At 35.5% G+C, this 15,986-nt stretch overlaps 1 protein-coding gene across 2 annotated transcripts in view; it reads right to left on the reverse strand.

The window, feature by feature from the left end:
- The window catches only part of DTNBP1 (dystrobrevin binding protein 1), a 71,374-nt gene that overhangs the window by 46,300 nt on the left and 9,088 nt on the right, over nt 1-15,986 (reverse strand). For both annotated transcript variants that reach the window (XM_075705531.1, XM_075705530.1), the window contains 2 exons: nt 13,213-13,345; nt 5,182-5,314 (listed from right to left, as the gene is read on the reverse strand). In XM_075705531.1, the coding sequence (XP_075561646.1) occupies nt 5,182-5,314; nt 13,213-13,345 (266 nt within the window). The remainder of the gene's footprint in view (nt 1-5,181; nt 5,315-13,212; nt 13,346-15,986) is intronic.

Below are 15,986 nucleotides of genomic sequence, written 5' to 3' on the forward strand. Positions count from 1 at the left end.
AGCACTGACGGGAGCAAAATTCACTAATAATGAAGCATCCTGCTCCTTTGGGTTTAATGCATGCGAAATACTGTACTGCAAGTGTTCTTGCAAACAAAAGAAAGTTTGGAGCCCTAAAATTACATAAAAGGCAGCACAATTACCAAGGGAACTTTTCCAAAGCTTGTGGAAGCCCAGTTTTTCAGGATCAACAGGACTTCTCATTCCATGTGTCTGTCCAAAGAAGCACAATAACTGATGGCCACAAAATTAATTCCAGCCAGTTATCACCATGAAAACACTCACTACTGATTGTGCTGTATGCACTCATGAACAGCAGGATGGAAAAGATGTCTGCAATGTGAACTCTGCTTTGAGCACTGAAACTTTTAGCTGTACAATTAATGCCTAATGAAAACTCAAAGCCAGTCATCCAATGCAGGTCTACCATGAAAGCTGTCCTGAAGATATAAAAGTTCCACATCCACCCTTGCAAAATCATTATTATGTACCCAGGTACATGGAGGTATAGCAGCTAACAATCTACACCACCAGAAGGCTGATCAAGAAGAATATATATCTTGCTTTGATGAAAATTTTGATGAGAACTATGAAACATGTAGCTAGAGTCTTAGAAATAATTCACAGTACATTTAAGTTTGGAAGGAAAAAAATATACTCGCTAGAAACATTTGCAACAATGGTATGTACTTTAAGTATATAAAGTTAATTTGACAAATTAACATGTAAAGTTTAAAATGGTTATGAAAGTACAATTTAAATTTATCACTGCCAGATGGGAGGGAGTCATTACTGAAAATTATGTACTGTACAGAGTACTCTTCTAGCTTATCACTTGGGGAACGCTATGGGATCTAAACAAGATCTACAGACATAGAAATCTTTTTTTAGGCAACACGATATTGTATGGCAATGTATTACCCATTCCATCTTCTCTTGTCTGACCTTGATAAAAAAAAAAATAATAATTTAGGTTAAACAGGATCACAAAAAAAATGGCAGCTTTTTACAGTGATACTGCAGGAGGTAAAGATAATATTTGAAAGCAACACACAGCAGAAAAATAATACTGCAAAATATTTTTGTATGTTAGTGAGTAAATAAGCATTAATTGGCCCAAGTTAGAAGGAACTTTTCCAAAAAGCAGAGTAGTCTGAATTGTCTAAAGAAGTTTTTTGTATTTACTTTTTGAATGTTTATGTTGGTGAGGCCTAACATAAGCCACTGTATCTACCGGCAACAATCCTTACTGTCCCTTCTGTTCCCAAAGAAATTAGAAAGAGAGATAAAATCAACAGAAGACCATACAGAAGAAATAAACTTAACAGTGGTAACCAGTTAAGACATTTTCTCACATACATGTCTCTAATCTACACAATGCAACTGACCTAAATTTAATACCCTTCTGAATGAGAAAGTGAATCAAACATTCTTATCCTCCAGAAGCATAAAACCATCACCACGGCATGGCAATGCATCTAACAAGAATTATGACAATCTGTCCAACTCCTCAACTACTGCACTAATTACCAATGCATGGGGTTACACATCAATTGGTAACAAATCCAAAAATTAGGAATAAAGGTATATTTTAAGAACATATGTTCTCTTCAGGTAAAGCATTTCTTTAAATCTCACCAGAAAGGAAAAAAGAGTAGTCCCACTAAGGTTTGTAATATTACTAAGCATTCATCTGTTGAAGTATCCCCTAGCATCAGGGCATACTTCAGACTCAGAATTTTAGATTTCTTCATTCATTTTTCTTCTATGTCTGTTCTCAAAGGAGACAAGTACTGAAAAACAGAAAGGATTCTTAAACAAGAAATCCTAAAAAAATTAAAATTCAGACAATTATGTTTAAAGTCAAATGACAGACAGTAAAATGTATTCATTCATTTCCAGTGACAAGGACTCTTTGCTATCTCCAATGTATTCCTACAAAATGTTGCAGTTGGGCAGCTCCTTTTAATTGATAAAATAACCAGGAGTTGCTATTTTGCAAAAAAATGGTAATCTGTCTGAAACGGATACAAAATGGTTCCAAGAGCTTCATAGGAAGTACAGCTTCAGGATGGAATCATTTTATCTTATGCCATAAGCCTGCAATTCGCTGCATATAAAAATTAGCACAAAAGTGAGCTTCTGACAGTGGTTCCTAAAGGGCACAGTGCACTGCCTTGGGAATGCAGGAACTGCCATAGGAGTCTGGAGGGATACAAGGAGTTCTCTGCAATCAGAAACAGTACATCCTCAGTAGGAGGGTGAAGGGAAGGGAAGGAGAATTGTGCTTGATTGAGAAAAGGACAGGAAACAAACCAGCATGGTTTAATGCTAACATACATGCAAACAATTGCAGCAAGGCTAACTAGAGAAAACAAGGGTGTAATCTAGACTTCATACAACAATACTGGAACCCTGATCAATGTATTTAAAAATAAAAAAAGACAATATTAAAAATCCAGAGATAAGCACACAGAAAAACAATCAATCCCACCAAACACCAGGTTTTAAAAGATATTGTGGAAAACACCCTGGATTGATGATTTACTTTGAAACTAGTACTCAACACGATGACAAAAGGGAAAAAATTGATCTGTTTGAACTGAAATAAAGTTGCTCTATTTAATAGGGAGACCTATTCCTGAAATTCAGTTCCCATAGTTACCATAAGCTGCATTTCAAAGGTTTAATGTTGACCTAAAGCACTTTCTTCTAAATCTTTCATATATGAAGATTTTTCAGAAGACTTGAAATACGTGAGCTTCTAGCCTAAGCTCTACAGTGACTTTGTAATGAAATTACTTTTTGTTACCTGCTTAAAATAACAACAGTTTCTAGAGTTTGTGTTCATCTCAGTTTTCATCCCTATATTGTCAAAGCACAGGAGATACTTTTTTTTTAATACACAAAACCACTCACTCCCTGAAAATAATTTTTGTGTTAAAGAGAGAGCATAGATTGCTGAACCCCCATTTGATTCTTTCAGTAGCTGGTATCACAGTAAAAACCCCAAACGCCGAAGAGAGGAAGACAGAGTATAAGTTCCAAACATACAAAACAAATCACACTCACATTAAGTTAACTGGCTGTTCATTCTTCAAGTATCTACATTGGCAAGTGTCCTTCTAGTAATGAGCTAGCAGTTAATTTCTTACCTAAATAAATACAGTGGTAATGATCAACCAGAAATTAGCTGCATTTTTCCTGTTTTGTCTAGATCTGACCAAATGTAATCAGCTTATAATTACATTAAGTAGTTTGCTTAGCATTCTATTTACAGAACTGATTAGATGCTGCTAAGCAGAGTAGGCAACAGTTTAACACTTTATTTTGATGTTGAAAGCAAAGGCTAGGGGAGGGGGAGAGTGAGCGAGGCTGGCAGAGAGAACAAACAAAACTCAGAAAACTTCAGAAAGATTACTATATTTTAGGGAGTACAAATCTGTTGCTTTATGCACATTTTAAATGCATGTTATTTGGTTAAATAGTACTTATTCAGAATTTTGAAATTATTACTATTAAATATTTAATTACTTAAATAGGTCCAAGCAAGTGAATATTCAGCCATACTGACTACTGTTGACTCTTCCTGGAGAGAGAGAAAATCATGTTGCCCTGGCCTGGGAAAGAGAAAATCCAGGTTGCAGGAAAGTGACAAGACCACTGCCGAGGCCCTGGCCTGAGGTTAAGCTAACTGAACAAGATGTGAAAAACTAAAGGACCTGACATGAGAAATTGCTGGATGTGACAGATAACATAGTAAGAAGCTGACAAAAGCTACAGATAGCACCATGAGGGATGGTTGGATTTCACAGATGGTTAAAGGGGAGTTAAGTTAGAAACAGCCAAACTTCACAGAAAACTGAAGGGGGACCTTTAAGGTATCAGGGACCTTCTGGGAGACAGAACTTGCAATGCCAGCAGTACTTCGGTAACCATACCTGTAACACCACAGAAGGACAAGATTCCCTAGATAATGGTATCAGAAAGACCAAATTTGAGTAGTAAAACCAGGACCAATAGGGAAAAAGTAATTAGCAGTGGATTGTTTATTTGGGAGGATACTGGGATTAAAAAAAAGAAAAAGAAAAAATAAGAAAAAGAGGTACAAGGATGGCAAAAGGGGGGTCAAGAAAGAGGAAAGCAGATAAGCTACACAAAATGTGACCAACACCGTCTGGTGGAGCCCTGCCCCTGACCATCACATCCTATTTAGGACCGTAAACCAAACCAGCTGTTCTGCCCATACCACATGAGTGTATTGCTTCCACAATCAAGAGAAGTGGGGAGGGTGCCAGCGTGCTTCACCTCACTATCAGGGGGACACCTGGTTGGACAGATGAAGTCAACTGGTTACCCCCATGTCAGTGTTGGCTCCAGGTCTGTCAGCATCCACATCTACCCACCACTCCCTAGCACAGGTTTGTCAGAGACTGTCTTTGACAAATTGCTTCAATTTAACTCCTTGTTTCCTCATTTATATAATGGACTTAATACTGCTTATCTCCTTCAGTAAGGTTATTTTCTGGCACTGTCAATAACAAAACCAAGAAAGTCAACAGTTTAAGTTACTTAAGCTCTTAACATTTATCTCTTGCTACCTTATCTTTCAGGTAAACATGAAGCTCAAGAGTTGAAGGTTCTGACTTTTCACACATACTGCTACAAGTTGAACTTTGATCCCAAGTAGTAATGCCCTGGTTTTGCAAGTAAGAGAACAGCAAGAGATTAATACCTTTCAGACAGAGCGAAAAGTACTCAAAGTACAGGACAGGACAGGACAGAACTGAAAGGAAGAAAGAGGAAAACACAGTTCCTAAATTTAAAGGTACAATACATGGAAGAAAAGAAATTAAAAAACAGGGCAAGGGATTAAAAGAAACAACAATTAATCAGTGTTTATTAACAATAGTCCCTACTCCAATTGTTTGTAGAGAATAATAAGCACAACTTCATCTTAACAACAATGTAGTGATAATTTTCCACACACACTCTTTGTTCATCACCAAGAGTTAGACTGACATTCAGTGAATCTATTACAAATTTGCAACTTCCTGTCAAAGATTACTGTTTCTCTAAAAGATGAAAGTAAAGAGATTATATTATCTACCAGAAAAAGAAATAATCACAAAACATTTATATTTTACGCTAATTTATATTTATAGCAATTTTCTTATTTACCTTTTTGTTTTCTTGTAGTTTTCCAGCTGTAACGTCTGCATACATTTGTATCTTTCCAACTCACACTGTTCACATAGGTCCTCAAGACACAATAGATGATTCTCCATTTCCTCAAAGTTTGCCTCTAGCTGAGCTATAAGAAATACTTATATGAATACCAAATTGTATCAATAGATGGACAACTCACCTGAACAGAAACAGGAATTCATAAAGGTACATAATTAACATGGCAATAATTACACATATATAAATGGCTCAGAAAGATAAACAAATTTCAGTCCATATCACATAGTAAAGAGTGACAGCAGAGCCACGTTAAGGGAGATGTATCTGAAGTTCCTTTCAGTAAGATGCTAAACCACTGTATTTGCCCCAGCATCCTGGTCTCACAGGCTTGTGATCTATACTTCAGGAAAAGACACACCCAGAACCCATAATTTAATTTTGTTTCTTGGGCACGCTGTCAGTTTACCCCATCCTACCTGGTACCCATCTGAGGAATAAAGCTGTGCTGACCAAAACCAGTACTAATCTTAAATTATTCAAATGAAGCAAAAGTAAAGCATACCAGGAGAATTTTAACTTTTACATGACCTCATGACAACATAAAAGAATACAGACTTTGAAAGTTTACTCTGAAGACAGACCCTTTACCAATAGGCAAATTTGTTACATAACCCTTTTAAGCTCTACATGTTAATTTGTCAAATTGACTTCTCATACATAAAAATATACCATTAGCTATTTTATATACTCATGCACTTAAAAACATGCAAAACCTCCTAATTTCCTCTTTAATCATAATTGTTCAGAGTCTCAAGTTAAAAGAGATCATGCCTGTGAAAAGCCCTGAGAAACCTGATCTTATCTCATCGCTCACTCTGTTTTGAGCAGAAATTTGGACTACAGAACTCCTGAGGTCCCTTCTGACCTGAATTATCCCATGTGAATTTTGTATCAAAGGATCACTCTTCCTGCAGGTGATTAATGCTGAAATCCATGTCCCTCCTCAGGATCCCAAAGTGGAAAAACTATTTTCCCAAACTCTAACCACCTAGTCACTCTGGGATAGAGCTGTGTGAATACAGAACTATTATTCACCCTTTTGCCAGGACTTCTCCTATGCCAAAGGGAAGGTAAATCGCCGGAGGAAGGATAAATCACATTTTTACAAACAAAATACCAACCAAAGACTAGAAGGGAATTTGCAGTTCAGAGACAGATACACTAATTTGTTGCAGTGTATGAACGTGCTCGTTGATGAAAACTACACAGACAATGGAATGAAATAACAGAAAACCTAAAGCAACTCTTGAGTTTTGGCAAATGGCTGTGTTTTACCTTTGCCTGTAATGGACAGAAACAATCTTCATAAAGCAAGACAATAACTATTAAGTTCAAGGTAGAAAAATGTGATTTGAATTTACTGTGTTTCGGATGCTCAAAAGAAGGAAACAGCAAGCTGAAGACACCAGTCAAACCTTCAATTCTGATTTGGCCGTTCTGCTTGGAGCTATATATATATATACACACACACACAAAATTTCAGCTTTCTTAGCCATTACTCAATTAGAAATTGCTATCCTAGTGGTCGCCCTAGAACAGCAAAAGTTAAGACCTTGCAAACAAATTTAATAGCATGCATGTTCATATGTTTAGCTCCAATTACTTCATAAGATTTTTTACTCCCTAACAAATAAGGTACTGCTCCACAACAGTCAGAAAGGGAAACGTAAATCATATAATCAGCAATGATTTCCTTAAATTATTTATCTGTCTACAGATCATTGCGGGGTGGGTGGGGCAGGGAAGGCAGTTGACAATGTGGAAACAAGTTTGAGGGAAAAAAAAAAATGTTTTCAGTTCTAAAGATTGTGATGTGGAACATGCCTTGTTTACCACATATTCAACTTCCTCTCATAAAATCCAGAGGTATTCAAAGGGCAATATCATGACTAGAATTATGACTGGTGGTCCCTTTTTGTTTAAGAAATGGACTTTTCTGAGTGCATTAAAATCAAATGCCTGTATTATGCTAACTTGCTTTTCAGAATGATTGCTCACTTATTAATTTGCAAAATTCACAAACACAGCAGGGCTCAAGAAAATTCAGTAAGGTACCCACCAACCACTGGTTTTTGCACTTAAAAAAACCAGCACCTGCTTTGCTGTACTTCCTATCGAAATAATATTAAAAAGACAACAACAAAGAACAGGAAAATAAAGAGGATGAAGAAAAGGGAATTCTAGAGGGCAACTGATTCCTAGCACTAGCATTTGAGCAGCCTCTAGTGGGAACTGCATAAAACACTGGGCTCCTGAAGAAGAGGAATGAACACTAAGTGTCTCTCCAGAAGACAATAACCCTGCTTTACTGCAACATAGGTTTCAGAATTTTTCTTTCTGAAGTGAAAGAAAACTTCATTGCTTTTCATAAAAAAAGTTGAAGACTAGCTCCATCACAAAGACATAGCACCAACTACGGTTGTGAATTAACGTCTCTCCTACCCAAATAAGAACGTATGCATGCGCATCAGAAGAAGTTCTAAACAAAGCTACATACTTAATCAATTTGAAACCTTAGCCATAATGCTTTTATCAGCTCTCATCTATATTCACAGATAAATAAGCTCATACTTTTAAAAAGTTATGTAGCAAAAATACAAAATCTAGAAATTCTTAATTTCCAGTTTATGGTTCAAAGTGGCACCTAGAATGAATCTGCCCCAGAAAGCCAGCTAATGTCTAAAGAATACCTGCACAACTACTACTTCTTTTCCAGCTCTTCAAGAAATCCCACAACCAAGTGGTCAGGCAACAATCACCATCTCTCTCTGAAACAGCACTGCTATAAAGGACAAAAATACCCTCTCCTTTTCATCTTTTTAAGGAGGCTGGAAAAAAAATCCATTGTACCTTTAGATTAAGAATTTTCCTGTATAGTAATATGCCACACTTGGTAGAAATAATGTTTTTTATTAGATAGCTGAAAAAATAACTTGTTCTTTAGGTCACATCATTCCAATTATGTTAGTTTGGCCTGTATTTCTTACACTATCACAGGTATAACAACACTATTACAAGTTTTAATTCTTAGTTTTAATGTTTTTGAAGTATGTTAAAGTTTGATCAGATGACATTAGATTGAATGATCTTCTATCGGCGTATGCTGCTTTTCTTAGTTTACCAGCTACTCGGGTATTAAAGTATTTATCTAGACCTCAACAGCAACAAAAAACAATTTTGTATCTGAAAATGCTTTCTTTCTAAAGTTTAGCTAATTTAAATTTACCATATACATTTTTTTTAACTTAAACCTATGTTACCTGTAGTTCTGCAGTAGTACAAAAACTGTTAGAAAAGCTAAATCACAGCTGTATATCAGGAAATATTACAGTTTTCAATTATTCCTACAGTAACCTTAAGTGTAGCTCTCCTGCACTGTCCCAGCCACCAAGACAACGGAAACCATCAAGGAGTGTTAAAGACATTTTTACAAAGTTCATTCATTTTCTGACTGAAAGGCAAAAAGGCAGAAAACAGAAAGGATGGAAACAATTACATCAAAGAAATTATCTCTACCTCTAGGTCAGACAGGGACACAGATTACTAGAAGCTTAAAATGAGCAGTGAAAGACATATATATATATAGGAAGAAAAAAATTCTTTACATAATTACAGTTCTACTAGCCCTCAATTTTGATTTGTTTTTGAAGAAAAGATCTTAAACCCAACTAGTATCACACCATTTACATGAAACTAAAACAGCTTCTTTGCTGAAACTACATAGCAAGTATACTAGGATATTTTTTCCTTCTGTATTCAAGCCACAGGCATTTCCAAGTTTACAACAGCAAACTATATGCCTTTTATACATATATTATCTTCACCTTATACAACAACCCTCTCTGCTGAAGCATTGTGCCCTGTAGCCTATGAAAAACTCCCTGTTGAACATAGGTTATCATTACACCATATTATTCAAATTCCCTGGTTTTACATACATCTCCGCAGTATTTTCCCTGATTTTCTCCATAAAAGATAAATGCCGTTTCATCTCGGACAATGAAACTCACAAAAGCAAGAAAAGTAATAGCAGTTTTTAAACAATTGTCAACTGGTTAGAAAAATTGTTTTAATTAATAATAAAATACTATTTTCTTTAAACATTTTCCCAACCACAAATCACTATTCATTTACAGTACAAGTTTTTACAGCTCCTAACTTGAAAAATAATTTTAAAATCAAAAAGAAACCACTAAAAACTAGTCTTCTAATGGAATGTTTGTTCTAGATTTCTGCATCACAAAACATTTATCCAACTGCTAGATGCTAATGAAAAAGAAACTGTTATTTAAGTAAACAAACACCATTCAGAAGTCCAGTTTAAATGACAACTCTGTGAAAAATCTTGATTAATATATTGTCTGGTCTTAAATTCACTTCTACTTGACCAATACCTGCTAATATCTAAATCCTGACATAAGTGACAATTAATAAATAGATAATAGTAAACTAATGACTTCTCTTCCCCAAAGACACTCATGTCTTCCCCAAAGAGAGAAGTCTACGGGCTATCACTCACTACACTTTTTCCTCCTAAAAGTACTGCTTCAGAGGCTATCTACAAACTGATGAAATGAACAAAAGTTAATTTCTATAATCTCAGAATACAAGATGTTGCTGGAAGTATACTGCATTATTCAAACTGGAAAAAATCTTCGGCATTTTTATCAAGAAATTAAAAAAAAAAAGTATGTTTCATTAAAACACACTTTTTTGCTGCAAAACAAGTACCCAAAATATGGGGTATTAATTTCTTAAAGCAGTTCAAATGTTACCAAAATGAAAATCTGGTATTTAATGAAAAAGATATTATAATCACTGTGACCTTATATTTCACAAGTTTTAGTACATTTCCTTAATATCCAAAGAAGCCATTAAGAAGTCTTGAATCCCACTTCGTAAACAAAGGGAATGTGGCCATTATTTTTTTAATGCAAATTCTGAACAAATTGGATTGAATTTCGCAAAGCTAGACAATGGCAACTTTCATACTTGATACACAATCTGAAAATAAAGCATGACCTTGTGCTCAAGATATAAACAGGGATTACCTCCCCTAAGCTGTGAGAAAAGTTTCTGTTTCCCTAATGAATTTTCACATCCATCTAACCCATACTTCAGAAAAAAATACTTATTAAAAGGTAGGAAGCAATGGCTTTTATCTCTGTGAATCCCAGACTTATTTTCCTTCCAGTCTCACCAATCTAAATATTTTCACCCTACATTGGATCTGTCACCTATGTTCATGACCAGCCTGTCTGAAACCAATACCATTTGATTTTTTTTTTTTTAAAAAAGAGGGGGGGATTGGATTTGGATCAAGGTTTGTGTGGCTTGATTTGCTGGAATCAAAACTGATATTTGAGCAAAATGCCCCTGCTCAAACATGAAGCGTATTTCATATTAAGTATGTCAGATACCGGCAAGCAGTATTTCCTACAACATCTCAAATAAAAATTGGCTTAAGTGATTATTCAAATTCTGGACTTTGAAAGGGCAATAACTGTCCTTTTTTCTTCAAAGTTTTCAACAGTAGCTACAAGACGTTGCATAATGCAGTAAATTTATCAAATGAAGACACAGGCTTTTTACTTGAAGTGAGGGATGACTGATAATGTGAGTACCTAAGTTAAAGGACTTTATAAAAGTGCTAATGAAAATGTGTCTTCTAATACACAGAAAAAGCTGAAGAATCCATACGCGACTCATACCAATTTTAAGTAGGTCACGGAAATGGCTCATTTCCATTGTCTGAAATCTCTTTTATCAAAAGTAGGCAGGGTTTCCTATCTACTTTCAAAATGAAAGCATTAATAGATTTATTAGAAGTGTATCAGGTCACAATACAGAACTATTACTTTTCTGAAATGATGATTAGCCAAATTACATCTTGGATGCACAACCCAGGACACAGCAGTTTAGAATTCTATATTCACGTATTTTTTTACAGAATGTTTCATTCATGTTTAAAATTGATGGCCACAGTATTAGTCATTTCTTGGAAAGGCAAATACAGTTCACATCTATAAAAAGCAGATAGTTCAGAGTTATAAAAACTAAAAAGAGTGAGCAGAATATCACAGCAAATTTCTGGTAAATCACTTTGAAAAGTGTAGATGCTGAATTTGGGGTGTGTGTGTATATGTGTATATATACACATACACCTTTCTCTTCAAATAGACTCTATAAAACTTATCAGAAAAAAACAATTCCAAAAAACTCACAATGATTAGGAGGAACTAATAAAAGCCTCTAGGGAAATTACTTGAAATCTGACACAAGGTGAGACTAGAAGATTTGGTTCAAATCTCACAACCTTAGCAGTAGACTTCAAAATTAATTAGCTTCTGCAAGCAGACTGGTTAATGCTTCCTTAAATCCCACTTGTGCAGTACCAAAAATATTCCAGAGCCACTGAGCCTTCTCCAAGTAATTCTACAATCAGGGTGAGATTAATTCTGGTTCATAAAACTATAAGGTTAGGAATGGGAAGGTAACCCAAACTCATCAGGATTTATAGCATTTGCAGTTATGAATTATAAAGACAATTCCATTAGGTTTTTATTATTTTGTTTATCTTCAGTCTACCAGTGGACTGCATCCTTTTGTGCATGATGATATGAAAATCAGTATTTACATAAATCATCATCTGAATTGGTATTTCCTTAGAAAATAATTGAGCTTTTCAAAAAGCCAACATTAAATGGTTACCACACATGATAAAGACTTACTAAATAAAGTGGTATAAGAAAAACGTAATAAAAAATGAAATATATTCTTTGGTTCAGAAAGAAATAGCAAAGTTATTACCAGCCTACCTAGGAACAAAAGCCGATTTGTGCATATCCACTGACCGTAGAAGAATGAGAAATTAGCCTTTGAACACAGAAAAGAACCCTCCTTCCTTTCACATCAGATGCCAGCACACAAATCCAGCCCACCTCACAAAAAACAAGAGCTGCAATTACATGAAGAATTTCTGCATACTTCCCAGCTGGTATAAGAATAGTGCCGGCAGAGTTCCTGGGAAACTTAGCTCCTAAAATCCAAGCACAGACAGCAGTTTTTCAAAACTTTAATTTGATCCAACTTGAGCAGATTTTCATGGAGGCAGCAAGAGGCCTACTGTTGACAGAAAGGCTTGCTACTTGTCAAACACTGCGTCCCTGTTTCAAGGCTCAGTAACACTAGAGTTTTTCAGAGACTAAGAGGCCAGATCATTTCTTCCTAATTTCATTTTCAACAGTGGATCAACTATTTTGTACGAGAGGTTTCCAGAAGTAGTCCACTAAAGAATTCATCTTTTCATCTTTTAAATTAAACCAACAGGTTAACATTTGGTAAAGTTATAAAAACTGGAACCCATCTAACAAACATGAGGTATTTGGTAACCTTAATATGTAGCATTGCTAGTTTCACCCAGCTGGGTATCACTTCAGAATAACTTAACCTTGTATGCTAACTTAAACTATGGTAACCAGCTTTGGAACCAACCAACTCTCAACAAAAAGTTTCTGCCTTGAAAGTGCCCCAAGCCAGGTAAATATCTTGCCCTCCCCAAACCAAGTGATGATTTAAAACAAATTTTTATATAAAATGATATAGACTCAATCAAAGAGAAGCAACTACATATGAGTGTTCACACTACCACACTACTTACAAATCCTTACGAATTTAAAAAGACTTCAAGAATAATAGTTTTCAACTGTTCACACCAAGATATGCAGGGGTCACACAATTTTTTTTCCCAAATAATGACACATACAATATTTTAGCTGCTGGGAGAGCAACCGCTACTAATTTTGCTCTTTTACAAAACCAGTTTGCTTAAGAACTACTTTTATAATAGAAAGGATGTGTTTGGGAAGCAAAATTAAATTTTATAATTGCAAAGTTCACAACAGCTGAACTTCAGTCTAATCCTCTGTACTGACTTGAATGCTTGTTATGTCTCTAAAACCTTACCTAAGCTTGCTGTGAGGCATTCCAGATCTGCTAAAAACCCAGGTATTTGTTGCAGCTGATCCTGTAGTTCCACCAGACTGTTCCTTTTCTTCTCCCAATGTGCAGAAAGCATCACAACTTCACTATCCACCAGCTGAAACAAACAGGTTCTTTACTTTACTTGCAAATTTATGTATCTATTTGTGAGCATCTTGACTAATTTTAGAATTCACGCATCTGCAAGCATAAGGTCAGCACAGCAGCCCTATAGCACTGCCACTTGTGTACTTCTCAAGTAAATATACAACATGCTTAAGCAAGCCCCTGTAGTATGAAATATTTGTATCCCAATGCATTGATCAAAATAAGATAAAAAGTTATTTCTCAATATACTCATCAATGCAGGAAATATTTTATACATTTTATTAGCTGTAAATAACATGCATCTGGAATTTTGACTGCAGCATTGTACTGCTACACAATAACAACATTGCAGTGGTGCAATGTAAGACTTATTTAGATCAATAACTTAGTTTAATGTCGCTAGTCATACCGATTTAATCTTAACAACAAAACTGAAAATTCTGCACATTCAAAATACTCTAGAAAATTAAATAAAAGGAATGACATTTTTAAAATTTGCCTTTATAACAGTCCTGCTCTGCTGCTCTTGTGATAAACTTAACTGCAGTAGTTGCAAGTCTTTATGAACACACTTCTATATCAGGTCAATTTTTGTTGTTTGATTCTTCCTAACTTCTATTATACAATAGTATAATGAGAAGAGGATAACTGCTTAAAAGTTTTATTTATATAAGTCAGATTCTATGAAAAACAGCAAGATCAAGAGATCTTAGGTAACAAATGTTTTCCTTATATATGATACTTGAGATGATTCAATCATAGTTTCCCTGCTCTTAGTTCCATTACCCATTCTTCCTTTGGCACACAACTGCAGCCCATGGCTGTATCTGCATCCCTAATTCTTCATTTTTTGTAGAATTTAGTTGCAGAAACTGAAAAGTTCTCAGCAACGATCAAAGGAAGTTCTCAAAGGTTTACAATTCTACCCACTTCAGACAAATTCTTTTAGAAGAATGGCAACTTCTCCCATTGCCAAATTCCTCCAACTAACTATCCCTGTCAAAAAGCCATCCTGTTTTACCAGATAAGGTTTGAATACTTATTCCAAAGCCCAGTGAGTACTGAAACATTTCAGAAGACCAACATCCTTATTTAAATAAAGCCAAATCTACTTTTGAGAATGAGATATGGGATTTATATCCATTAAACAGTGAAGAAAAAAACCCAAACAAACAAAAAAAACCCCACCCACACATAACCCTATCATGAGATGGGGGCAAACACCAGAAAAACACTTCAGCCCAGAGAGAATTAAATACAGCTAAAATTACAATCATCTAAAAGCAATATTTTTAGGACAATTTTGTAGATGGAAGTGGTAGTTAGCATCTATAATTTAACATGGCAAGACTGTAGGCAGCAATTAAAGCTTGAAATTTTCATGTTCCTTTTTCTATTCAACATTTATAAAGTAGTCTTGCTGTCTTATTTATCTGCTACTGGCCAGTACCAGAAATAGGATATCGGACAAGTGGAACTTTATGTCTGATACAGTACAGTCAATCTTGTGTGCTTAAACAATTCTTATTTTATCAAACGCTGTATTTTCTCCTTTTATAAAAAAGAAACAAACAAAAAACCCACAAGCAATACATATTTTGGATTCTCCCAAAAGTAAACATCTGAATTTCATGGAAAAGTTCAAAGTCTTTTTGGAAGCTTTTCATTCTAATTTTCCCAAGCAGCCATAACATGTGAGATTAAAGTTACACTGGTTTTTATATATATGAAACCTCACATTGTTTTCAGAACTGCAATTTTGAAAGCAAACTATTGCAAGTATTACAAAATTGTAAGCAAGTAATTTAAGAGATCTTCTATTAAAAATCACCATTAGCAGTAAAACACACAAAGCTGGCAGAGAGAACTTCATCTCTAATAACTGAAGGTTTTCACTGGAACATGTGGAAAAGGTGGGCCATACTATTAGGCAAGAGAAAGAAGAACATAAGATAGTATCTTTCTTACCCTAAACACACCTCTTCAAAATACATTAAGCAGTGAGTTTTTTATCCATTAGAAAAAGATACAGAGAAGACTCCTAAGGAAACCAGAAGAGTCAGGGAAGATGCAGCCGGCCAAAATGAAGGTTTCAGCCAGGACAGAGAACCCCACAGCTCAATCCTGCTCTGCATCGTGGCCACCCAGCTTACACTGTCTGCCCCTTAAACAGAGTTTGAAATGGAAAGACTGGTGTGGACCTCCAAAACAGCAGAGCAATGCATTGGTAGCACTTACTGGAAGTTTTCTTTCCCTTCATTCCAGAAATAAACCACACAACTTGCCACTTTACTTCCAGGACAGGAAAACTGAACAAAATTAGGAGAAAGCACAGACACTTCCTCAATCTTTTCAGCCAGACAAGTCAAATCTTGCCATTTCCTGTCCACTAGGAGAGGGCAGCAAACAGTGTCAGGCAACAGCCCTACCCTGATACTAACCACCAACACACCTTAACCCCAAATATATTCTACACTTTCCCAGCCCCCCCAGTGCTTTTAAAAAGCTAGAGCAGTAACACGCAATATCATTTCTGCAATTGTTTACATTACATCACATTAAATAATGTTCATGGTACATTATTGTTTACATTATTATTTACTGTTTACATTGCCATTTATAGGCCACATTAAGTTGTCTTAAGCAGTCTC

This window comes from Pelecanus crispus, chromosome 2 (genome assembly GCF_030463565.1).
Source record: "Pelecanus crispus isolate bPelCri1 chromosome 2, bPelCri1.pri, whole genome shotgun sequence".
NCBI lineage: Eukaryota > Metazoa > Chordata > Aves > Pelecaniformes > Pelecanidae > Pelecanus > Pelecanus crispus.